This window comes from Leishmania braziliensis (assembly GCF_000002845.2).
Source record: "Leishmania braziliensis MHOM/BR/75/M2904 contig, possible fusion of chromosomes 20 and 34".
In the NCBI taxonomy this organism is placed as follows: Eukaryota; Euglenozoa; class Kinetoplastea; order Trypanosomatida; family Trypanosomatidae; genus Leishmania; species Leishmania braziliensis.
This window is the reverse complement of record NC_017947.1, coordinates 1,059,254-1,084,792: the sequence shown is the minus strand read 5'-3', so window position 1 is coordinate 1,084,792 and position 25,539 is coordinate 1,059,254. Positions and strand designations below refer to the sequence as shown.

The 25,539-nt window shown below is 54.0% G+C and overlaps 7 protein-coding genes across 7 annotated transcripts; all 7 read right to left on the bottom strand.

Annotated features, from left to right (window-relative positions):
• Nucleotides 1-157: 157 nt before the first annotated feature.
• LBRM_20_2650 (conserved hypothetical protein) lies at nucleotides 158-2,077 on the bottom strand (the record flags this gene model as incomplete). The annotated part of the gene is made up of 1 exon (XM_001564496.1): nucleotides 158-2,077. The coding sequence occupies one exon, from the start codon at nucleotides 2,075-2,077 to the stop codon at nucleotides 158-160; it is 1,920 nt and encodes a 639-aa protein (XP_001564546.1).
• Nucleotides 2,078-5,687: 3,610 nt separating this feature from the next.
• LBRM_20_2640 (mitochondrial carrier protein-like protein) lies at nucleotides 5,688-6,764 on the bottom strand (the record flags this gene model as incomplete). The annotated part of the gene is made up of 1 exon (XM_001564495.1): nucleotides 5,688-6,764. The coding sequence occupies one exon, from the start codon at nucleotides 6,762-6,764 to the stop codon at nucleotides 5,688-5,690; it is 1,077 nt and encodes a 358-aa protein (XP_001564545.1).
• A 3,838-nt stretch (nucleotides 6,765-10,602) lies between these two features.
• LBRM_20_2630 (conserved hypothetical protein) lies at nucleotides 10,603-11,139 on the bottom strand (the record flags this gene model as incomplete). The annotated part of the gene is made up of 1 exon (XM_001564494.1): nucleotides 10,603-11,139. The coding sequence occupies one exon, from the start codon at nucleotides 11,137-11,139 to the stop codon at nucleotides 10,603-10,605; it is 537 nt and encodes a 178-aa protein (XP_001564544.1).
• Nucleotides 11,140-12,402: 1,263 nt separating this feature from the next.
• LBRM_20_2620 (conserved hypothetical protein) lies at nucleotides 12,403-14,211 on the bottom strand (the record flags this gene model as incomplete). The annotated part of the gene is made up of 1 exon (XM_001564493.2): nucleotides 12,403-14,211. One exon carries the CDS (start codon nucleotides 14,209-14,211, stop codon nucleotides 12,403-12,405), a length of 1,809 nt encoding a protein of 602 aa, XP_001564543.2.
• A 1,015-nt stretch (nucleotides 14,212-15,226) lies between these two features.
• On the bottom strand, nucleotides 15,227-16,282 carry LBRM_20_2610 (conserved hypothetical protein; the record flags this gene model as incomplete). The annotated part of the gene is made up of 1 exon (XM_001564492.2): nucleotides 15,227-16,282. One exon carries the CDS (start codon nucleotides 16,280-16,282, stop codon nucleotides 15,227-15,229), a length of 1,056 nt encoding a protein of 351 aa, XP_001564542.1.
• A 2,807-nt stretch (nucleotides 16,283-19,089) lies between these two features.
• LBRM_20_2600 (putative protein kinase) lies at nucleotides 19,090-21,813 on the bottom strand (the record flags this gene model as incomplete). Its single annotated transcript, XM_001564491.2, has 1 exon — nucleotides 19,090-21,813. The coding sequence occupies one exon, from the start codon at nucleotides 21,811-21,813 to the stop codon at nucleotides 19,090-19,092; it is 2,724 nt and encodes a 907-aa protein (XP_001564541.2).
• A 2,709-nt stretch (nucleotides 21,814-24,522) lies between these two features.
• LBRM_20_2590 (conserved hypothetical protein) lies at nucleotides 24,523-25,272 on the bottom strand (the record flags this gene model as incomplete). Its single annotated transcript, XM_001564490.1, has 1 exon — nucleotides 24,523-25,272. One exon carries the CDS (start codon nucleotides 25,270-25,272, stop codon nucleotides 24,523-24,525), a length of 750 nt encoding a protein of 249 aa, XP_001564540.1.
• Between the last annotated feature and the right edge of the window lie 267 nt (nucleotides 25,273-25,539).

The window sequence follows — 25,539 nt, the reverse complement described above, 5'->3', positions numbered from 1 at the left end:
AATAAATCAACGGTGTTCATTCGCCCAGCAGCGCATCACAATGGTAAACATGTCTGCAGAACTGCGAAGACTACTAATGCGAAAGAGAGAGAGAGAGAAAGGAAAGGACAAGGTCAGTCTACCAGGCAGCAGTGAGAGAGGGGAGGCGTAGGGTATGCTATAAGCGGCGTTGGAGAAGATGCGCAATATGGAAGAGACGGACATGCAGATAATTATCAAAGAAAAAGGTAGCAAATAAGATGAACGCGATGCACACTATCGGAATCAGGCCACGCTGAATGTAAGTGATTATAAACGTTTCACAAGGGTAGCTGTCGTACGTCATGGTTGGGCAGTCGCAGAATCTCAGGTCTGCGCGAATGCTGGTACACGGAATATCTAGGCCACTGCACCGGTGAACGCTGTAGAAGTTGCACAGTCGATGTGCTACATCTTCGCTATCCGCGAAACGCAGGAACCTCTCATAACCAGCCCGTTCACCTGCGATGATCATCGTCGTCGTGGAGCAGGCAATGACGCCCAGTGCGAAAAAGACACGCAACACTGACAGGTATATGCGCTCACGAATCGGAAGTGTCATACGAAGCGCGTGAAGAGAAGTACACCCTGCAGCCAATACCGAGATAATAATTGTAGCAAGTACGTATGAGTATACCTTGGCGAAGTAGGGGGCAATAATGTCTGACTCAGCTGTCACGACAGTGATGATCATGTAGAGGAGCATCACCAGCGTCATCAAAAGCTCCATCGCTGCAATGGTGAAGGTTTGCTGAGGCATATGGGTGAGGAAGAGAATGCCGGTCAGGCGGAAGAGCCCGTTCGGTGCGCGGTACGCGCGCAACGCGTTGCGCCGTATCTGCTCCTTTTTCTTCTTTATGCGCCTCACGTCGCGGTCGATTTTGATAAGGTGTGCAAGTTCCTCGCGTGTGACGCTCACAAGGAGGTTGTCGTTGAGGTCTGGGCAGTTGCAGCGAGACGTGATAAAGGCGCGCAGCGGGACCTGGCGCGGGTTGTTGCCCTGAGAGGTGTGAATAATGTACCTTCGTACGAACATGCGTAGGCACTGCATGTCAAAGTGCTCCTTCATCGGATCCTGGAAAATGGAGTAAAAGCTGCTTTTCGGATCAACACCAAACTCCACATGGTGGATGTGTGATCGAGAAAAGGTGACGTACGGAATCGGGCCCATGGTGCCCATTTGCTCTCGCATACGATTGCGTACCCGTGCCGCTACTTCCGCGTGGGTCTCCCCAAGCTCGTTCAGCAAATTCAGCATTTCCTGGTGCTCTGTGACGCTGAGGCCCTCGTTGCCGAACTCCAAGCCGTTTCCATTAGAGTTCTGGATATTATCAGCATCAATGGTGTTGCGCACGCAGTCGAGATTGTTGTTGTGGTGGTTCGCCTCAGTCTCCTCGCGTGCTGTGCCGCCCGAGTTGCCATTGGAAAAATCACATAAGTCATTGTTCATCGACGTGACGGCGCTCTCTGGTGCTGAAGACTTTAAGTTTTCATGGATTTCTAAAGTCTGTCTGTGCTCTAACTTGTGGAGTTGGAAATCCTCCTCCGTGTATCGGTACACATGGATCAGCATCACGGTTTCCTTGTTGATTGTACCAACTAGGCCCTTGTAGAAAAAAGAAGAGCTCTCGCCGTTGATGGTGGTGTCTCCTATGAAGGTGACACACCGCCCAATCAACTTCAACTCGGGCGGCGAAATCACTGGGATGTGTTCGATAGGCTTATCCAGATGAATCACAGCATTGTTGACCATCTCCTCGATGGGTGGCTCCCGCCCCTCTTGCGGCGACTGCAGCTGTGCCTGCGACTGCTGCTCATCTGGGGCCGATGAGGCCGCGATGGCAACATCATTTGTACGCTGCGCGGAAGTGGACGCACTCGCGTTGGGGCAGGGTACAGCCCCAGCTCCTTGATCGTCAAGAGACGTGACTCTACTCACACGGCGGCCGGCCACCTCAGACTGAGCGTAAAAACTCCTGTTGGTGTTCCGTCCAGCTGTCGCTGTTTCCACGGCAGCCTGGATCATTCCCAACCGAACCGAGTCGGTTGCCGGGAGCATCTTTCTTCTTCCTCCTAAAGAAAAAATTTCTTTTATTTTTTTGGGGGGTTTTCGTTGTCCCCCGTATTTTCACAATACCGGCGTGGCTGCGGGTGAAAAATAGAGGCACTTTAGTGGGGCAGGGGTGGCAGTGGTGGATCTCCGTTTTACACCATATGGCTTAATAGGGAGAGACGGAGATCGCACACCTCAAAAACGAACAGACAGTGAAAAGCCCTTGAAAGAAGAGGTAACGCGGTGAGTTTCCATGAACCCACACGCACGCATACCCACGCAGGAAAAGAAAAGGGGGGGAGGGAGGGAGGGAGGAGACAATGACGAGCGATAGTGCAGCTTATAAAGTCCAGCAATAAAAAAGAAACGTCAGGAAACGGAAAGCGACAGGGGAAGTCAGGAGGGGGAGAGGGAGAAGCGCGGCAGCGGGGAACAAAATGGTAATCAAAAGACAACACTTCGCGGACACAAACACAGAGACTACCTCGCTGATGCTGCACGGATTTGTTGTGCAAGACGATCTACACAGCAGGTGTGCGTGCAAGGACGAGTGTGAAGGAGATCAGACGGAGCCACGAAAGAAAGGGAGGAAAAGAGAAAGGGGGGGGAGGGCACAATGGAGAGGGACAGTGCATACGCATACACACGCACACGTACGAGTGTACAAATATGTGTCGCGAAGGCCCTAGAAGAAAGGGGAAAAGGGAGTCTGGTGCGCAGAGAGGTGCCAGTCAGTACACCTAATATCGCGTCTCCACATTGTGGGAGGAAGTTCACTCGCTGCACAAATGCCCGCGTAGAACTCTTCTACTTATGACGGTAAGAAGCACGTGTGAGGTGGGCAGGCGCAGCAGCAGCGAGCAGCGCCTGTTCGTTTGAGTGTCTTTACCTTGTTTCTCTTTGACAAGAAGGTGATGGTGATAATAAGGGGTAGGCGCCGGAGAAGATGCGGCAGACCATTCCCTAGTCATCACCAGCACACCTTACTCATTCTGAGGGAAGGATATGCACACATACACTCCCTTGCGACAACACAACGGCTTTCTCACCCCTTCTGGGTCTGTTTTCTTCTGTTATTCCAATTGAGCTAGAAATCAGCCGTGGCTCCGCTATTCGCCCTTTGATTGTGAATGAGTCGCCAGCGTAGTGGATAGGAGGCAGTAGGTCAAATGACTACATGGACGGGTAAACGGTGGTGGGTGATATTGCAACGTTGCCCAACTTGATGACAAGCACGTCCACTAACGACTAGGACAGGCAGAGAGACTCACGTTAGAACAACAAACGCGTGAGAGGGGGAGATAAGTGAGCAGCGACAGGAACCGCGACGTAAAAAAAGAAAAAAGAAATTAGTGGCCCTCGCGCAGCGGCATGCAAGGGAGCTTCGATGGAGGAAACAAAACACCCACAGCGAAAAAGTAGCTTCACCGGGTACTCGAGGAATACCCCAGCATCATTTCTCCAGAGTCCGCACAGAACAGCGAATTGCGACAGAGACACAGACACACATGGCAGGGAGATATTTTTTCTCTCGGTGTGTTCCCTCGCTGACATACTCCACATAAGTTGAGCGTCACTCTACCCGGTCAATGAAAGGGCCACCGCGCTGTTCGAAGTAGCGTCAGAGACGCAGTACTGCAGTGCGCCAGTCCAGTCATTAGAGGATAGCCCCTGCCTCGAGCTCTAAGCACTCCTCACCTTGCAGATGGACTCAGAGTCGCTCTCGCCATACCGGTCCCAACGCGCGACATCCCTGGGGGTGAAGCAGGCTCCCCAACAGTAGGTAGTGGGGGCTGGGTAGGCATGTTCGAGCCCCATCTGCACTCTGCTCATCACATGGATGTTGCCAACGTGTTCACTGTCCTATGTCGCTCCGACACCATTGCATCCATTACTTGCACGTCGACATCAGCAGCGATACATCGCACTGCCTTCCCTCCGGTGAAGGTGCTTGACACTGTCACCACCAGAGTTGACTCGGCACCTGGTAGGAAAAAGGACAACTCTATTTGGCTTTCTCGCACAGAGAGTGGGGATACTGAGCCCTGTGGGCATGTTAGCGTGTTTCACACACTTGGGGGTCTCATAATCACCCTTTTCTGGTACGCGGCGCTCTGCCACGAGCAAGCCCGCCGCCATGGGCGTACACCCGTGCCTCGGTCGCCCTACGGCTGCCTCCTGCTCGTCTGGAAAGTGCCAACCTATCGGCGAATCGAGAGCCACGCGCCCAGCGGGCCACGCACCGCGCCCGCCTCCTCGGGTGCCTGCGGCGCAACCGGCGCCAGGCGGGCCTGGCTGGGCCTCGCGAGCGCGGGCGTCGGTCGCACAGGTAACACGGGAGAGGTCCAGGAGGAAGTGCGCCAGCGTCACGCTAGGATGCTCTGAGATTCTGCACCCGCCCTCTGTATGCCATGCTTCGCCCTCCGACGCCTCCATCCGCGGCATGCCACAAAATGGCGCCGTGACGCCTCACATTGGGGTCAGGGAATCTCGATGGTGCAAACTCGAGGACGTTCTCGTCACGCTTCCGGCGTCGGCACCCCATCAGTCCACATGGTCGGATGTAGGGGATGCCGCACAGCGCGCACCCATGCCCTTTGGGGTTTCTTCGTATGGATCCCTTCGCGCCCTTCTCCCTCTATCACTCCGGCTCTTCCAACCACTGGGTGGCTTGGTTAGGAGGGGATGCACCATGCCAGGCGTGCTCGAGAGCGCGTACACACAGCGTACGCACTATTGGACCCTGGGGCCCCTTCCAGGGCAACGCTATTCTCGGGGGAGGAGGGCTCTGTCTCTCCATGTTCCGCTTTCCCCGATGGCGTAGGAGGTGAGGAGTGTCTGGATGGCTTGTCTGCATGAGCGACGACGCGTGATGCCTTGCTTTGAACCCGTGGCAGCAAGGGGGCTCCGCCCTCTCCGGAATTCGCACGCCTCTGACAGGAGCGGGTGTGTCAAGCGGGAAGGAGGTCGTGCGGACAAATGTGCCTGCGCACCAAAAAGGAAAAGAAAGAAAAAAGTGCACTACTTCTCTGGAAGGAGCACAAAAGAGCAGCGGTTGCCACCCAACGTGGGAAGCTCATGCAATGAGTGAGCTATGGGACAGCAGATCATGGCGCGCAAGGGCATGGAGTGAAATGTGGTGTGCTCTGAACGCTCAGGGAGCATCGAGACTCACGCAGCATACAGGCAGCCACTCAGGGTCGAGCAACTCCTCGTAGCAAACACAAACAGGGAGTGCAGGCTCTGGTAGAGAGGTGGGGGTTACAACAGCGCTACAAGGGCAGCAGGGACCACACAAGCTGCTCTTCATGCTGCCGCTGTCAGTCGCCTGCCGCCGCAGGCGTCCAAAGTGCAGAGAGCTGCCAGTGTGGAGTTGGGCTAGTTTCGTCTCCCATCGTCTCGTTAGCTCAGCATCCTTCTTCTTTACTACTGGAGGAACTGAAGCCGGATCGTGAAGCCCCTGACAGCAGCAGCAAAAGAGCGCAACTGCCGTCCTAGTGATTGTGTACGTGCACGGAAGTACCCCAGCTACTGTCTAGTTTGCTTGGTTTCTGCGTGTGAGGAAATGGACTCCTAATCCAACGGATCCGTGCAGACGGAGACCTGAATCGACTCGCTACTCATCCTCTACAAGCAGTCCCTGAGCCCATTCAAAGACAACAAACGTGCAGGCGCTTGCTGGCACCGCTTTGAGGTAGTTCGCCGTAAGTCCGCTAAAGAGTGATGTCACACCTTTGTTGCGAACCATCTTCACCATACAGTCCATCATCCCACTGTACTTGTTCGCCCGTCCGTTGGTTCCCTGCGTCTGCAACCGTGTCCGAATAACATTCAACGGGTATGACACTGTCTGCGCAACTGTGGAAGAAAACATGCCTAAAACGCCGATCTCGGCTGAGTTTAAGCTAGCTTCGTGTCGACTCATCTTCCTAACCTGCATGCGATACATCATGATTGACTGCTGCGCGCTAGAGTAGAGGCCCATTTCCAGTCCTCGGTAGACAATAATGCCGACCATGTTCGGCGCAAACCCACGGTAAAACTCCATTACACCACCCCTGTTGTATGCAAGCCGCACGATCTCGGCCACACCGCCTTGATACTCGTTGCTTCGCGAGACCACAACGCGCGTCTTGACCACCTCCAGTGGGTATAAAATGCCTTGGGCACCAAGGCCGGCGACGGCACCGATCGTGCAGTTCACCACTAGCTGGGGCACAGTTGAAAGGCATCCCAGTCGGTTAAAGGGAGGGGTGAAGATGGACGCCTCCTGCAAGATCATCCGCTCCTGCAGCTTCAACTCATCTCTCGTCAGCAGCTGAGCGACCGAAGCTGCTGGGGATGGCGATGAAACAAATGACATCAGACCGGCGCAACAGCCGCTACCAACACCATCGATGCTACTCTGAGGTCCCACCCCTCCAGTACGACTTCTGCTCTCCTCATGCTCCGTCATCATTGACTCACAGTCCCCATGTCCACGACGGCTGATGCCGGCACTGTGCTCCTCCTTTGCTTTCCACCGCGCCACCAAGATCTTCTTGCGTTGTGTTTCTCGCACTACGCAGTCTTCATACAACGAGGAGAGGTAGCGGCGAATCGAGAAGACAATGGCAAACTCGGGCCCTGCCTTGAAGCAGTTGATTGTATTGCCACGCCAAAACGCCTTCCAGCCCCCGTCAGCCTTGATCATGCGAGCCACTTGGAGGAGACTTGGGTGCTTCTGGCAGGCAGTCTGAGCCGTGCTGGCGACGGTGGCAGTTGCCGAGCTACAGCTCGCCGCAGAACGGGTCAGGACGGTCGCTAAATCTGGTTTTGGCGCTTGTACCAGATGACCCTCCTGAGCAATGAGCTTGATGCGGTCGAGCGGGGCAGTCAGAGTGCGACTTGCCGCACCGGCCACACCACCGGCAATGAATGTGGCGATGCTACTGTACCAGTCACGACGCAGGTGCAATGATTTTGCGACTGAAAAATCGTCATTGTCAGCATCTAGGATTTCGTTTTCCCTTGGAGATGTGCCTGTAGATGACACTGAGGTGCCTACCAACTGCTCGGCTACTTCGCCACATCCCGTTGCGCCGTCGAACACCTCTTGTGGTTTGGCTGCTGGAATACCTACTGAAGGTGCTAAGGGACACGAGGTCCTTCTCGCTGTCTCTTCGCTCCCGGGCATGAAACATACGCACATGCGTTTAACGCGGCGGCAATGGCTAAGAGTTGAATTACTTCCGACAGAAAGAAAAACGTGAACCACCACCACGAAAAGAAAGCACAAGACGTGCGAGTAATGAGAAAAGTAAAACGCAAAGCTGCCGAAAATGAGGGCAGGAGAAACACCTTCACGTGGTGTACGTGTGTAGAGGTAGCCTGAGAATCGTCCCAGGTGCGCACGCGCGCGTCCGCAAAACCACTACAATGCACCAGGTATCTCTATGTATAGTAAGGATCTCCTAGCCCCTGTGATTTGCGGTGACGAAGTTGGCGCTAATCGTAGTGGTCCTCCTTCCCTCTGGTCGTTTGGGTGAGCCTGTCCAGTCTTTCTCACGCCCCGATTGCCGCTGCCGAATTAGCGTTGCGTCGCCTATTCAGTGCAGCTACAAACAATCTGGGGTTGGCACCGGTGCCCCGAGAGAGGGTGTGTGGGGAGGGGGAAGGGGAGGAGGAAAAAATGTGAAAGAGTGTGGACCTTTGCACGCGCGACGAATCACCTCCACAGGTAGCGAAAGCCCTCGTTCGTGTTGGCCCTCTCTTTCTATATGTGCGTCTGTGCCGAAACGCGAACGTGTACGCTGCTGTGGGTAGAGAGGGGCAAAGGGAGGTTCAACAGATGAACTTCGAAGAAGAAAATGTAAGCGAGACGGGGAAGAGGCACAGAGACTCGAGTCTTGTTGTTGCAGCTGTGCAGTTACGAAGGTGTAGGGAAGGGGGGGGGAGAGAGGAAGGACTGAATGCTGTCTTCGAAAAAAATGCCTCGCCTTTCGAAACCGCGCAGACGCAGACCGAACAAGTCTGACAGTAAGGTTGAAAACAAACAAGGCCACTATGCGACTTCACATACAATAAACGAGGCCCAGAGAGAAAAAGATGAAGAACATTCAAGGGTTTCGTAGGATGACCAGAAAGCGAAACGGGGAGGAGAGAACGTGGGTGGAGAAAAGAAACGAAATAGCCATAAGTGGAGTCTTGCTGGTGCTTTGCGCCCTCCAGAGCCCTGTGGCAGCGCGTTTCTGAAGCAAGCACGTGTAGGAAAGTGGCGCGGACAACAACAACAAAACACTAGAGGAATGATGACGGAGGAAAGGGAGGGGGGAGAGACAGATCCCTTGCGGATGGAACAGAGCGAATATGAACAACGGAGGTTTCCCCTTACGGCGCAGTCCACTGCGCCTCTTTTTTCCTAGAGAAAAGCACAAAACTCACCGAGTCAGGGAGCCCGTGTGTGTGTGTGTGTAGGGAATGTGAAAATGACGGCGTACTAAGACAGGGACTTTTTTCGTGAATAAATACGGTTGGCGAAGCAGTGCTCGGAGATGCCCACGAAACGCAAGCACGCCAAGGCAGGCGTGTCAGTGGGCGCCTCCGCAGCAACGTACTCGCACTCTTATTCTGTGTGCTGAGGGAAACCGATAACAAGGATAAAAACAATATGAATGAGGCAAGGAATGAGAAGGAGAGAGGAGCGGGAGAAGAGTAGATGTGGGACGATGAGAGCGGGAGAGGGAAGTGCACAGCGATTTCACCTTGACTGCTCTCGCTGTTGGGGTTCCGGGTATTTTGGTTGAGGCCGTATGCCAAAGCGTGGTGCGTGAAGCAAAAACCGAGATAGCAAAGGAAAGGGTTGCAGCAACGAGAGGGGAAGAGGAGGTACAGAGTGAGCATAGAGTTCTGCGAATGAGAGTTGAAAGTACTGTTAGGCAAAGAAATGCTTGACCCTTCGCACAGCATGGACTGGAAAAACAGATGAGGCTCTTTCACTCGACAGTGTAAACAGTGCGTGCAAGGGCTCGAGAAAACACTCGAAAAAGTGTCCTCGATTCCTCTCCTGGAGTTGGTTATCTTTTGCTGTTAGGTTAGAGATTTACGAAGAGCAGACGCGTGCCATGGCTACTGTTTTGAGTCGGCGCCACAGAGAGCCCTTTAGAGGGCCCTCCTTCGTTTGCGACGATTTTCGTGATCACCTAAGTTGAACAAGTAGTTTAAAATGATAGATCGTCCCGTCTGCCCATGCGTCTCCCCGGCTCACTGTAAGGTGCATGTGGTGTACTTGTGCGAGGAAGTGTTGGAGAAACACCATAAAAAGATGCGTGCACGAACGTTAGTCGTATAAAACCCTAAAGCAAAACTTGAGAAGCACTGACACACCCGCCCGCTAAGACGACGACACAGCGACCGAAGGGGTAAGAGGTGCGCACGCGACAGAGCCAGCTCTCTCACGAGAGGGAAAGACAGAGCTGGAACGAGTCAGCAAATTCGCCACCCAAAAGACTAGAGTCGCCATTAAGAGCAGCCAAATGAGAGTGGGGAAGCAAAGAAGATGCGCAGCCACAACGCCCCACACCACGTGGTGTAGACAGCCGGTAAAGAAACAACGAAGGAGTGAGCACGTACTTCTACAAGCAAGAAAAAAAACAGACGTGCAGTCACCGAAACCGTCGCGCATGCCCACACAAGCACACACACACATCACATACAGATCAACATAAACGTCCATGCGCTAACCTTAACTTAATTAAGCAATCATGTGAGTCCCCCCCCCCATATGCACAGAATAACCCAGTAACCACAAGATGAAAGATGAACACACAAGATGAGATGAGGACGTGCTCGTCAACCAGAGGGAGGGGACAGAGAGAACCATACGGAAGTAAACCAAAGCGAGTGCCCGCATAACACGAGAGGTGGTTGAGAGGGGGTGCGCTGGAAACAAGAGTTTTACTTCTCTTATGGAAAGGGGGAGACACCACACGAGTGATCGACCAAAAAGAGAGAGGAGAGGCATAGGGGACAGAGAGCAACAACAAGGATGAGTGCACCAAAATAGAATAAGGAAAGCTGGGTGGATGCTAGTGATGGCACGAACCGAACACAGAGGGACACATAGAGAGGCGCGCACATGATCGCATGTCATAGACCCAGAGAGAATACGAAGGCAAGAGGCCATGAGCAAACCTGTACGGCTGGAAGGCGTGAAAGAGTGAGAGGGGGTCCCCCACGAAGGAAAAGAGAACAAGGAGCTCTTCTAAGGGTGGCGTTAACGACATCCCTTTCGCTGTTCATATCCTTCCAGAAATCTGTCGGATGCGCAGACTCCCTTTTTTCTTCCCCCCCCTCTCCCCCTTACGAATCTCTTTTGGGCTCCATGCTCGTGAGCCTTGCCAACGGGCCTCTCCGGGTCTACGCGCAAACAAGTCGCCCCTGTCGTCCTGCTGCACCCCCTCTCTGTACGCGGTCCTCTCAAACAACCGCACAAGCACGCGTGATGTGCCACATTCAAGACGGGAGAGAAAGAACAAACACCACAGTGCGCTTCAGTCCGTCACCTTGTAGAATTGATCATCCGGGACGTACCAGCCAACGATCGGGTACTTGGAGTTAAACTTCTCGACGTACTCCTCCAGCACCTCCAGCTCTTCCTCGGAGCAGTTTACCCAATACTGGTTCAAGTACTTCCCTGTGAGGTCCGCCTTGGCCAAAGCACGGGAGGCCTCCGTGCCAGCAAACACGTGATAGTGCTGCCCGGGTCCATAAAAATGCGGAGCCACCTCGTATACCTTCATCTTGACGCTCATGAAGATGCGCTCATTCTTGACACCGTCGTACTGGGAAAGCTGTTCGCGTGTGTAGCCCTTCTTCACAATGCTCGAGACAGGACGGATGCCGCTGCCAGGCGCCTCGCCGGTGGAGGACAACTTGTGCTTCTGCAACGCGACGCCGATCTGGTGGCCGAGCATGCCTAGCTTAGTTGTGTAGCCCCTCTTGCTTGAAAGGTAGAAAATGGAGGCGGTTACTGCCACTGCGGACACGACAGCCACCACAATCATACGTTGTTTGCTCTCTGACGACATGATAACACACGGTACACGTGAGGTTAACTCCTGCTCTGGGTGTGTTTGTTGCTTGTTGCGAATAGCGCAAGGCAGCCTTCTTCTCTAGCAATCAGCTGTGCACAGACTTTGTACAACGTGATGCGCAATGATGCTCCCACACAGCGTCAGAGGCTGTTCGTTTTCAGTAAAATGCCCCCACCACCACAGTGCACAAGGCGCATACATGAAAAAAATGGAAAACAACGAAAGGCGCCGCAGAGGGACGGAAGAGAGAGAGAGGGGCCGAAGAACAAAATGAGGGGAAAAAGTAGCGGCCTATGTTTGTACGTATCGAGTTACCTAGCCATATATCCCAGGATTTGCGTGAAACACAGGCAGGGTGTGGAGCGCTGCAGGAAGCTGCTGTGAAGAACAGAAATCCTTACGACGTGCTTCGAACCTAGACTGTGAGACATGCAGTGCCGATGGCGTGACGGCCACAAGAAGAAAGAAAAAAGGAGTTGCGGGAAAGATGGCGACATCTAACAGGGGTGCGCACATCACTCAGAAGCTGCATCATACGACGCCACATCCGTGCGGCATAAGTGCAAGCGAATATTGCGCGTCGCAAGAGTCGGCATTCCTCAATAGGAAACGGAGAGCTCAGGTGAAGTGCGCAGCATGGACATTGAGGTAGTGTTCCCTCGAGATCCGGGGACAAGCCTTGAGGTGTCCGTTAAGTCCTCTTGTCTGTTGAGAGCGAGATTTCACTGACGTCCACCAGGTAGGGTAGAGAAACGTACAGCGAGAAAAGGACTGAGTCTCCAAATAAACATGTACGGTAAGAGAGTTGGATGGCATTTGCGTCGCCAGGTGGTACATCGGATGTTCTTGAAGCAAACGACCCCTTCAGACATATGGAAAGGGGGGGGGGGGGAAATCGCACAGCAACAACGATAACACTAAAGATCTGAGATAAGACAACGAGGTGGATATTACGATCCACCACAGACTTCTACCGATGAAGCACGCGTGCACCAGGACAGAACTATAGGTCTTGCACATATCACGCCTCGCATCCTCTCACACTCCGAGTTTTCCCCACTCTTTTCGTCACAATTGTACATCAGCAAGTCCTCACCAGCGACTTGAAAGAGATGAGATAACAACGACGACACGGGTTTCGTGCAGCTTGTCTACGCGTTTCACATACGCCCACATAAGCACCACGGCAGCAGCATGGTGTTAAGCACATATGACGCACGCCTAGAGGGGCCTTTTCGACACACATGTAAGGTGGTGTTAGTACACGGTTTGCAGACACGGGTTTTCGCACGAGTTATCATTCTGTGGGATGCTCTGGAAATCGTTCTGCAGCATCGCAACGTTGGCGCCTTCGCGAATGCGCACTGTCGCGTCCGCCGCAAAGTAGTTCTGTCGCACCAGCACCGAGTGAACACCGCCCTGGCAATCTAGCCCATAGTGTGCGGACCCCTCGACATAACTACGGCGAATCGAAACGAGTCGCGCTGACCCATCCAGTAAAAGCGCTGCGTTAGCAAAGTGGTGAAACGAGTTGCCGTCCAAAGACGCGTCACACGCCTCTGGCGTCAGCGCTTGAGGCACCTTCGGGGCTATCCTGCGGCGAGCGATGTAGGCGGTGTAGACACCCTTCACATAGACGCCGACCCCCAGGAAAAGAAAGTCGCAACCGTGCACGAACAGCTTGGCGCAGTCTGTCAGGATCCCGACGGCTGCGTCACGGTGGGCGAGGGCAGCGTGCGCCGCTTCCTGTAACGTGCCACTGAGAGTCACAGGAAACGAGAGCACACCGGTGTCTTTGTGGCCGACACTGGGCGCGTTAGTCGCGTTTGTCGATGTGTCAGGTCCGCCATGGACAGTGCCGTCGTCGTCGTCGCCGTCCACTTCTGATGGGCCGGCGGTACCAGCGCTCTGCGGCGATACACCTGGCAGTTCGGCGGCCCACAGAACATCCTGCGTCACGCCGGTGAAGAGGCACTTCCGCACTTCCACCAGCGCGCTCGGGAGAGCGTAGATGCCACAGCGCTGCGGCGCCTCGAAGCTGCACTTGGTGCACTGTACGCGGCAGTATTGGCTGATAAGGAGCAGCGGACGATTCGGCATGTCTGTGTTGGTGCTGCCGACAAAGCGACAGTTTTGAAATGAGACGTGGGCACGGTGTATCTCTACAGGACCGGCGAACGTCATGTGGCGGAACACTACGTGTGCCCAGCGGTTGGGGTGGGCGAAGGTCATGAGGTAGTCGGACTGCTGCTTCGCGCGTTGCACCGCCTCCTCCGTTTGCTGCATGTACTGCGCCTCCAACTCGGCTCTCTTCCTCTCAAGCTCCGCCACCTGTTCTGGCGTCAGCTTCAGCTTGGATTTCTTTTTGTTTTTAGCGGTCCCCTTTTTCGTCGGTTTGGCAGACCCGCCCGCCTCGGAGGCCGCGGCGTCGCTGGGGGGAGGGTCTAGCGCCACTGCGTTCAGGTCCGGCTTCGCCGGAAGCTCGGGCGGCACAACAATGTTGGGGGCAACACCTTCAATTGAGCAGTGGCCGCGAATCACGACGTCACGTGCAGCATAGTTCGCTCCAACCGACACTGTCTGGATGTACCGTCCATCACGTAGGGCATCTGCGTAGGGGTTCACCGACGCCTCTTCCGGTGCAGGCACCTGCGGTTGCTCGCTGAGGCCCGTCGCTTCTGTCGGCGTTACGGTGACTGGCAGCCAGGTCTTCACCAGAGACTGGGCCTGAGCACATTGACGGCGAGAAACGCCCTCGATAAAGAGTTGATCAGCCACCTCGACAGTGAATAGGGGCGATGCTGCATCGTTGTCATTGTCGTCGTTGGCGTCCTCTGTAGGGAGGACGAGGATATTCGTGCGCGGCAGCGGCGCTGTCACAACGCCGTTGGCATCCGTGTTGGCGGCGATCACCAACCTACTCACCTCGCTCACCGACTCGATAGTGTCGTACAAGGACCAGTCGCCGACGAACACGGTCGCTGTTCCGCTCTTGACTGTCTCGGGGTCTGGCAGCTCCTCCTTTTTTGAGGACTTTGACTTGGTGGGCTTCTTCTTGGCAGGCATGAAGAGGGAGTAGGGAGGGAGAGGAGTACAGGGTGGGGGGATTGGAAAGGGCAAAACAATACACACGCACACACACACAGACCCACAGAGACAGCCGTGACCAACAATGACGACGACAAATGGAAAGAAAAATCTACGCGGCGGCCTGAAGTACTCCCTGAATGCGTGGGTGTATACTCCAGCGCAGGCATTGCATAAAAGTGAAGAACAAAGCGGTGAGCGACATGCAGGGCAGAAGAGCGAGACAGGGCAAAAGGTGAGGAGTGGAGTGACGGTTGCATGTACGTAAAAGAGCCACGAAAAATACAACACAGGCGCACTTCGGCTACACAGCAGGCTTGTGGGCAGAGGTCCATCCACCTTCCCTACTCCCTCCAAGCACACACACCCACACATACACACACAGATGCAAGTGTGGCACTAAATGAGGCGATGATTCACGAGCTAGCAGCAGGACTAAAGCACACGTGTCCATCCTGGGTCAGAGCTGAGTACTTGGGAATGATGAGATTGGGGGAAGGGGATCGAAAGAATCGTCTCCTACCTCCTCCCTTTTTCAACTACCACGAGAGGATCATGTTTCCCGCATATGATGAACACACCTAGAAGTACATCCACATGGGCACAAACACACGCACACCTTGAGAAGCAGCTTGCCCCGATGAGTCAGATATGCTGTAGTAGTGACTCAACAGGGGGAGGGAGCACCGTTGTAGTGAGTTCAGCGAGATCCTATCGCTGTGAATACGTGCACTTCTTTCTCTCTTGCGCGCCGGGGGGGGGGGAACCTGCAGCTTTTTTCCCCTTGCACTCCATAAGAAGGGTCACTGTCTCTGCGGGGGTACACAGGCGACACAGTCACACGTCAACCCACCAACAGCCACAGTAAACGAGCGCTCTCGCGTGTGTATGCGATGGGCCCGCTTCACGGCGCAGGGAATACGCCTCTGCTCGTTCGTCTGGGACTCACTCTGCCCATCTTGTTCCTCGCACCCCGGGCATACGCAGACCTCTGTTAACGCGTATGCCCGTGACAAACCCACAGTGGCGGTCGCCGATTCTCACCAGGTGGTAGAGGCAACTCCGTGGCAAACGGGTGCTCTCCCTCCTTCGCAGGCCTTATCATGGTAATGTCCGTCAGCCTCGTTTCCACGACGGCTTTGGCGCACCTCACTGTCACCCACGAGCACTGGCAACAGTAGGCCGCCGCCGGCAAACTGGTACGCAGAACACAGCGGGATGCCTCGGCACCGTCCTCCACTCCCACCGGCGTCGCACTCGCCAAGCGACACCAATCTGGATAGTAGTTGCGCAATGTCAAGTATAAATTGACTCCGTCGTCCTCCCACTGAGCACCTTGCAGTCGCACCACCATGTAGTTGCAGTGGCGGCACAAGATGTGCGGGCACCCACCGTCTACCGTAAAGTCACCATGGTGGTCAAGACAGCCATTGCCGAGGTTCGCCTTAGCAGCGTGAAAGGCACCCTTCCGCAGCATTGCTTGAATGCGGGAAGACCCCGCGTTCGCCTGCTCATCCACCGCTATGGCACGCAGCTCCTGCAGGGTGGGGTGATCGGTATCGCTCGTGAGAAACGCGCCAAGGTTTGTGAGATAGCATCGCGACGCACAGGCGTAGGAGCCGTCCGAGTCTGAGAGAGACGGAAACGGTACAGGGAACAGCACCGGCTTCGACACGCTGATACGCGGCTGCTTGTTTGGCTCGCTCTCGGCCCGTTCTCCAGGCTCATCTCGGTGCGTCGTGAGATGCCCTACGTCGCCGTCGGCGTCACTATCATTATCGAAGAAGTGGCCGATTGAGCAGCGAGTGTGGTAGAGTGTTATTTCTGACGTGGACGAAGACGGTGGAGCGTAGGAGACTGCACAGGGGTGCTGCTGCTGCTGCCCAGCGTGCATTCTAGTACCAGCCACCTTGCGGATATCCTGGTCATCGTCGCTCTCATCATCCCACTCCGATCGACGGCGAGACGACTCGGAAGCAAGGACCAAGTTACATTCATTCTTCGGCTTTTCAGGGAAGAGCTCGTCTATTAAGCTGTCAAGCTCAGACATGCTGGCTAACAGTGTAGAAAATAAACGGTGGGGACCCAATCCCTGAAGAACGCGTCGGTCCTCCGACTGATGGGATTTCTCTACGCCTGTTTCGTGGATGTGTATTGCCGCTACAAGTGTGAGGCGGAACAGGCGGCAAATGCGTGCAGGAGTCCCTCTCCTCACCGGGGGATACGAGGTAGAAGGGAAGTGCGAGATGAGACGTAAGAGAAGAAAAAATCAGCAGTAGACAAAGGCAAAGTTGTGGAAAGGGAGAGAGAGAGAGCACAACAACAAAAATGCTCGAGCCGAGGACATGATGGCGAGAGAGGAGGATCAGATGGTTCATTAGCCCTCCTCCTTTCGCCGTTCGTGCCTTCAAAAAAAAAAAAAAAATGGCACGCATGCCACACTTGGACAACAGTACCACTTGGCAAAGTAACCTGAGAAGCGAGCTAAAGGCGTGACGAGCTCCACGCAAGAGGAGACGCTGTACTTGTACTGGCGACTTCCATGAGAAACGGTACTCCGATTGGAGAGCTACACAGGAGACTCCAATTTGGTGTTGGCCTCGGTGATATCTAATGCATCTGTGCCTGTGTCTCTGTTGTTTGCCGTTCAGAGAAGCTGAAGGCATCCATCACGTCGTGGAACTTTTGTTTTCTGCGCTATTCTTTTTTTCTTTTGGATAGAGGCAGTAGGAGGTTACACAGAGAGAGAGAGCTGAAGAGGAGAGAAGAACGACAGAGATAACAACAGATGATGAAGGCAGATGCGCACACGCATAAAGTCCAAATAAACTGGTAAAGGGAACTAAAGCGAGTCAATAAGAAAGCGAAAAGGGGAGAGAAAGGGGGACCCCACCGAGTCGTACAAGTGACGAGAGCAGCAACAGCAGTACAACAAAAGAGAGAAGTTCGCCAACGTGCATACAAAAAAAAAAACATCCGATCTTTAACATTCGCATCAACGCGTAACAAAAGGGGCGTGCTGGTCGAAAGGCCTTCCCTTTCATCTAGGCCTCAGGCGCTGGGATAGACAAAGGCAGCGACCCATCCAGGTGGACAACAGCACTTTCCCTCCCTCCATAGCTGACACAGGGCAAACACACAGGGGGGGGGGGTAACACATGCGCAGGCAGACACATACACCCACAGGGAGAGAGAAGCACACAAAGCGTATGGCATCCCTTTTCACATAGCAAAGGGTTCGCCCACGAGAGAAGCCAGCAAGGTGAAAATAAGTGAAGAAAGAACAGCAGAGTCAACATCTAAATCAAGTCAAGCGGGGAAAGGGGAGAGAAGTCCAGGATGAGGGAGGGGATGTAGCATAATATAGAATGGCCAGCATGGCGCCGGGGAGAGGGGAGGGAGAGGAGGTGGCCAGAAAAAGCTCTGCAGCGTCCATCTGGTAAAAAAAAAAGGAAAGAAAAAGAGAAAAGGTTCACAAAAAGGCAACCAAAAATGGTCCATGGTTTTCTGCCCCATACTCCCCACCGCCATCTTCACGCCGGCCGTCGTATCGCGGACAAGGGTACATCTGCGCTCCATGGTGCCTTTCAAGTGTGTGTTACGAGGAGGACACGTCCTGCGTGTGAAGCACGACTCTGTCGAGAGGACCTATATACGTCCCCCCTCACACCCTCGAATTTCCCTGTGCATGACGAGACCGATCCACTACAGAACGTGAGGGTCCTCCAACCTGGAGAGAAGAGATTTGGTCCTCCATAGAACAAACACACAAATCAACGTGCCTTCGTAGCACTGATCCCGCTGTGCGCTATCGTCGCCTCCTTCCTCCAGTGGCGCTGGTGTGGCCCAACATCACGAGAACGTTTCAGCAGCGAGGGACTCGTAGCACCACAGATGCGTAGACGCACATTTACACGTACACCTCTATGTAAACAGCCGAGTCAGGCGAGAAGCCAGAGTCACCACGAAACAATACCCGGGGAACCAACGCACATGCAGATACGGTGCAATAGAGAGAGAGAGAGAGACAAGGTGCATGAAAGAAGAAGAAGAAAAAAAAAAAAACAAGAAAACTGAGCGGAAAGAGGGACGAAAAGAGGAACGTGAACGAAGGAGGAGAGAACAGCAGAGCGGCGTGCACAAAAACCGACACAGAAAACCCCAAGACGCGGATGAATATGAAAGAAACGCGATAATCTTAGTAAAAAAAAAAATCGCGAAACAAACACAATACCATTTAGGAGCACCATTTACGACAGAGAAAAAAAAGCCAAGACCAACCGTGCAGGCCTCCAAAAGGAACGAAGCGAAAAGAAGAGAGTGAGAAGAGCGAATAGAGGGAACATCGTAGAGAGCAACAAAACCAACGTCGTTAAACGCTTACCGGCGCGTACTGTTCTTAGCACCCTACTATACTCCCATTCGCTTGTCCTCAGTTTTCCTCTCGCTGCACCTCTGCTTCTCAGGCCTATGTGCCTTTCTTCTTTCTTTTTTGGTCTTTCCGTTTCCCTCGTGCACACCTTCACCTCCAAGAGGGGCGGGAAGCAGACAGGAAACGCCCGGTAAACTCGAAGCAAACCGAATGAAGAGTGCGCGCGCATGCACGCAAAAAAAAAAAATGATGATGAGAGGTGGTGTATGACAGAGACGAATGTCTAATGTAAAGAGGAAGACGGTCAGCAGCCTACGCTCGCAAGATCAAGCGCACCCACAGTGTAGAAGCTTTCATTGATATTGTTGTCCCGGAAAAAAAAAATAACAAAACACCCACATACGCACAAACAACAACAACAAGAAAACACTGTCGGCACGGGGTGCTGAAGCAGCGCAGATTAAAAACTAGGGATGCAATGTAGACTACATGACAACGCATTCGCAACGTGACTTCTTCTTGGGCGTCCACCTGCTTTCCTTCCCTTTCTGTGTCTTTCCTTGCTCGTTGCATTCCAGATCGGCGTCAAGGTCAGTGGTGCGACCGCCCATTCGTATCGACGGTAGGACTGACCCCCTTTTGTTGCCCTCTAGCGGGTCACGGTCGTTGGCGTGCAGCTCATAATTGGTGTGAAGCTTTAACCCGTTGTGGTTGTCGGTCTCCTCTCTCCGCTGTCTAAAAAATTTCGATTGCAGCGCTGAGTTCGCTGAGGGCCCAGCTGCTGAGCCGTCGATGGCTCGATTGGCATTGGGAGCTGCCGCATTGTGAGAATGGGAAACAGGCGCAGGGGGGCGATTGTGCAATTCAAGACCGTTTTCGAACGGAGAGTAATCTTTGGGGTTATACTCAACCGAGCTCAATGGTGGGCGCGGTGTATCACTGCTGTCGATGGCAAGCGCCCCTATACAACAACGAATGTCGGGAGTCCCTCCTTGCGGAAGTTGCCTTTGATTCTGCATGGAGGCATCTACACTAAGCGCTGCGTTGACGTGCACACTATCCTGACCCGCGCCTGAGACACCAACATCAACCTCGCTCACACGTATTGTGCCACTGTTATGCAGATGCACAGCTTCGGCCGGATATTTGCACGCAGTTGCGCCATTCGCCAAACCTGAGGGCAGGGGTGTGTTCACAGCCTCTTGTGAAGCGATTTCGACATCGCCGGGCTGTGGTGCTGTCCGATGGGGACCTACATGTGGGGGCCTGCCGCTAGCGCCGCCCTCGACCAAGTGTCCATTTCCCACGACGTCATGTGCCGGGCTCGCATCTTGAGGTCGAGCCACAGGGCCGTGCGGGACGCTAGCGGCTATGTCGATCACAGCTGCTCCCCCAGCGTCGATCCCGGAGTCCGCTATCGATGGGTCGATCTCCCACTCGACCGGCTTATTCGCTGGGTAGCCACGACGCTCCAGAGCGCGATACATGAGAGTGAGAAGCAGGTCGTAATCCGGCTCATCCTCGTAGCGGAGCGTCTGCAAATGAGCTAAGAAGGGCTGAAATTCTCGTGGCAGATTGCGCACGAGATGCGGGCTGATCGACTCCTCCTTGCAGCGTCCAATGTCATCCTTTTCTTTGTACTTCCGCCACGGTAGCGTGCCGGTGGCAAACTCTACGAGCATGAAGAGTAAGCTCCACAGGTCATCGACGCGGCCCAGCTCCTGATGATGGTGCGAGGCGACAGAGGCGTACCGGCTTGTGCCACGAAAGCCAGCATTTTCGCGTGGCGGTCTAATTTCGCCATTCGAGCGGCGGAAGCGACGGGCCAGCCCAAAGTCGATCAAGTAGCACGTGGTGTGGTGTGAAGTGCCTGGCAGCCCGGTAACAAAGTTCGACGGCTTGATGTCGCGATGCACAAGCCCAAGGTCGTGCACTCCGCGAATCGCCGTGAGGCACGAAACACCAGCTTTGAGTGTTGTGTATATGTTGAACGTGCCGTGCTGGCTGCGACGTCGCAGCTCGGCCAGGTTCGAACCTAACTTCTCCATCACTAGAAAATTCATTCCATTTGTGCAGCCGCTTCCAAGGTAGCGCACCACCTGGGTGCACGACTGCACCTTCTTGAGGGCAAGCGCCTCCAGTCGCAGTACATTTTTGTTCTCTTGTTCTACCTTAATACACACCTCATTGCGCTCCCCCAGCGGAGGCAAATTATCGACCAGCTTCAAGTTCTCTGAGGTTACAGTAAGGCTATCCTCTTCCTCAGCCGTGCCGTCCACCTCTATCGCCGTAAACGTCTCTCCAAAGGACCCGGCACCGATGCGGTTGATTACGATCCATCGACGCAAGCGCATGCCTATCTGAATCTTCGTCTGTGCTAGCTTTGGGACGGCCAGTGCAGCTGGTTTATCCTTGGAGTTGCCGCTGCCTTCATGGTCCCTGCGGTTCCTGTCGGGCTCCTTCTCGATCATCCCTTTACTGGGGTTGTCTCCGGCGTGCTTGTGTGCGCCGTCTAAGGCTTCTGGCACACAGCCGCCCCCGTCGCCGTTATGCGCCGCATCGGGCAAGCCCTGTTGTCGGCGCTGAGGTGAGGTGACGGCGGCCATCGGCGCCGACGACGGTCGTGCTCTGCGAAAGACCTCTGGTGACTGCTGCTGTTGCGGGGACGGCGGCTTAGCGTACTGCGGTTGCACAGTGTAGTTATTCACACCCTGAGTTATAGCAGAGCTGTTACCCCCGCTTGAGGCAGACACGTTGTAGATGGGCGTGCCCCTGCTTCCCGGGATGGCTATCCACGGTACTGGGTGGATCTGCGATACCCCGACGACTCCCTGTCGTGACGGAAGAACGATCCCTTCAGGCGACTGCGGCCGCACAGGGCGGCTGTGTGAGGTGCTGCCGTGCTGCCTCACCGCGTGCTGGGGATGCGAGTGGCGGGAACCGAGGGACGAGGGACGAGGCGAGCGGAAGACGGCTTCGTGGTGACTTGGTACACGGGCTGCTCCTTCAGCAGCGTCGGGATACGCACGACGCTGGGATTCCCTGAAGCCAAGATCGCGACTTTCCTGGTGACTCGCTGCGGTTGCTTGGCCAGATGTGCCGCCGGCGTACTCCTGATAAAGACGATCGTTGAGCTGACGGATCTCCTCACTGGAGACGATGCTGCTGAAGTTCTGCCGAACCGTGTTGTTGCCGATATCGACTTGCATAAACGTGACGTGATGCAGTTGGTGTCGACCTGCGTTGTTCTCTGTCCGTAGGTGCGTCTGCAAGTAGCACCCTCCGATCCCCCTCACAGGTGCCCAAAAAGAACAGCAAGAGAATAAAGCACAACCAATGGGGAAAAGTGAGAGTGTTGTGCTGTTGAGTACACACACACACACGGACGCGAGCAGCACAACTAAAAGCAAAAGAGAAACAACAAACACACAGGCTGAAGCGAGTGGAAGAAGCGGAAAGGGGAAGAACAGAGTACTTCAGAAACAACAAGCAGCGCCACAATGTGCTTCCGCACGTCTCTCTGCTGCACACGTGAGAGTCCCCTACTTGCTCAGTTTCTCTCCACCGTGAACAACCACAAACGAAACACTCACACGACAACAAAACGAAGAGGTGGGGTAACTCGAGGGAAAAATTCAAGATAAACAAAAGCCCTCCGGGTAAGCGAGAGTGTAGAATGAGTAGCGAAATGGGTCACTCACGTCAAGTCCAAGGAAGGAAAGAAGAGGGTGGACGCAGAAAGCAAAACAGAAGAAAACAGCAATGGCTGTATGTGCAGTTTGTCCTCCGTCCCGGAAAGAGAAGAGGAATCAATAAAAAAAAAACGGTGATCCGAACGAAGTTCAGCAACGCACACGCATCCACAAGAGTAAACACGTTAAGCAATGAAAAGCGGAAAGAGGTGTGGCTGGCGAATTCGTATAAGAAGCGATGACTTTAGTGAAGGCAATAGCGGCAAGAAGAAAAGGGGCTTCACGAGAAGGGAGGGAGCACAAAGGTACAGATTTATACTGCCTCTGGAAAGAGAGGGCGAGGGGTGCCCAAGGAACGAGAGGGTGGGGTACTCAGGCAGAGCAGGAACCTCGGTTTGCACGCACGCACAACGAAAACAGCAGCTTTCCAGCAGCTCTCCTGATTGTCACTTGCGCTAACCCCCCCCCCAGTATACTCCACTCTGAGTGTATCACTGGGCAACTTCCACAGCGAAACAGGATCTATTCCACGCAGGATTCCTTCCTTGGTAAAGGTGTTTACTGAACGGCGGTACTTCGTGATGCAGGGCTGCAGTCGGCTGTGCAATACAGGAACACGCGAGCTCACCAACTAGCAAAGACGAACAGCACGATCGTGGACGCAATCGAGAAAATGACTTTGACTTGTCTGTCGCAATGCCTGTGCATCGTAGGAATTTCCCCCTCTACTCGTTTACCGAGTGACGAGCAAGCAGCTTGAAGGAGAGAAGAAGATTTTTTTTTGCTGTTTTGTTGCTGTTTGTAGCAAGGAAACGAGGAAAACAATGGGCGTTGTGAGGCACGCCGCACACAGGGCAATCACAACACTCACTTGCACCACGCGTACACACGCAAATATAGACAGGCACACGTGGCCTCCGTAGCCACTGCCACGCAAGCGTCAGCGTTCGGGGGGCGAGCAAGAAAGGAATGGATGGTCCTCCTCCGCTTTCTCTTCTATCGTTAATCTTTCCGACTGTTGTGTCTACAACAGAAAGAGAAGGAGGGGATGCGAAGCGTGCGGCGATTAAACCCAACTACCGAATGCAAGACAAAAATGAAAAACATATATAGAGAGAAACCAAAACAAACTGAAAAGACAAACACTGTCGAGGGAAGGAAGAAAACGTGAAGAAGGAACACAAAAAAGAAAAACTGAGCAACAAACACCTAAAGAGAGAAAAAGAAACGGTAACGCACACACATACACAACGCGAGCGTTAGAGTGAAGCAGCGAAGACTAGCCACAACGGTGAGAAACTAGAGAGAGCGAGAGGTATGAATGTGTGTAGACGCATGCAGCGAGCAGACTGGGTTGTATCTGGTAGGGAGTGAGGAAGAGAGCAGGGGGTATATATGAGAGAAGCTACACGTTCACAATGAAATACTGCTTTGGTGGATGAGGGAAGGCAATGAGGAAAATGATGAAGCCACGTGCGACGAGTAGCAAAGAAGAGAAAAAGAAATGATGATGCACCCAAGTAGCACCCCAGGAATCCCAACGGAAGTTAGTCAAGGTAGACAAGTATAGAGAAGCATCGAGGAGGAGGGCAGGTAACGCAAGGGGATCGCCCTGCCGTCCATACACACACAAAAAAACGGCTGCATGGGATTGAACGGGTACGCTGCAATGGCGCATCCAGTCACCTCTAATAGGAACGCATCGTGCGCGTGCGACGCTGACGGTAGCACCGCCGACTTGCACGTCACACCCCCAGCTTCCTTCAGTCTAGGAGAGCTTCTCGAAGTCATTTTGATCCTTTAATTTGTTTTCTCGCTGCAGAAGTGCGCACACAAGAACAAGAGAGAGAGAGAAGACACCGCAGCTAAGTCAAACATGGGAATGAGGAAGGAAGAGCGAATGGGTGCCCCATAGCGACCGCATAGAGAAGAGCAAGGATGAGCAGAGGAATCAGTATTCGTCTCCAGTACTTCACCTTCGTCTTTCTCTTGGTGTTTGCCTGTCCATACCTTCAGCACCTCTTCATCCCTCTCTCTCTCGTTTGATTCCAACACGGCCTGACGTAAATGCATCCTCAGCGACCGTTACGAAGATAGCAGACGAAAGACCGAGGGTCTGTGAAAAGGAAAGAAAAGTGACAAGAGGGGCACACTCTGCCTGTGAAACAAGCACCCAGCGAGAGGGTGAGTGAATCACCCTCTGTGACACCGCTCTATGCGCCTACCTCAGAAGGTTCCTTTTCGCGCACTGCGGGCTAGGCTGCTGGACAAGCTCTTCGGCTTGTGAGACATAGTGGTGCGAGCGTCGCTGCGTGCCTGAGTGGCTTCGTCGGCCCGTCGCTTCAAGCGCAAGTCTCTAGGTATGATCGGTACAGGCGACTGCGCTGTGAGATAATCGGCATAATCCTGCGCAAACTCGCGCAGCCCACCAGCGATGATGGCAACGTTCTCGATGCCCTTCTGAACCATCGTGTTCGCCAGTGACACAACCGCCTCCTCCTCCAAGTCATAAAGCACAATACACTTGTTCTCCTTGTTCTTGTAAGCGTACATCCCTGGTAGAAACGGATTGGTCGAGTGGTGTAGTTTGATCTTTGGGTAGTGCAGTGCCGTCTTGATGTGGCACGTCTCGTAGTGCTCCACTTCGCGGCAGTCGAGCAACAGGTAGCTAATGGCTGGCTTGTCGAGCGCATTCTCTGGACCGCCATACTCGTCCATTGGTCGTGCAAAGCCACCATCTTCCAGGACCGACTTGGGCTCTTGACGGTTGAGGAAGGCGGCGATGACGTCTATGTGTAATCGCTGAAAAAGCTCGCCAGGCTGCTTCTTTGTCTTAATCTTGTTGTTGCGCATGTACTGCGCGAGTTGAATGGTCATGCCCGAGTTCACCACGGCCTGCACGCCATTGTACTTGGGATTTGCCGCTGTGCGCCGCTGAAGGACGTCCTTGTCACCAATCGTGGGATTGATGCTCATGGTAGGCTTTGAAGGAAGGGGCGAAGGGTGAGGGAGAACGAATGTCCCAAGTGGGACTTCGGCACCTTGTGACTGTAATGAAGAGGAGAGATGCAAACTCGAGTCGTAACCCAAGGGGCGTCGGTGTACGTGAGTGCAACAGCGGGTGCGATGAATGCAACTCCCACCTCGCACTGAAGAGCGTAAGAGAGCGCACAAGGATGTAACGCGTGGGTCTCGGCTTTTTTTTAAAGGAAACCGATACGGTCCTGGGTGACCGGGGGAAGA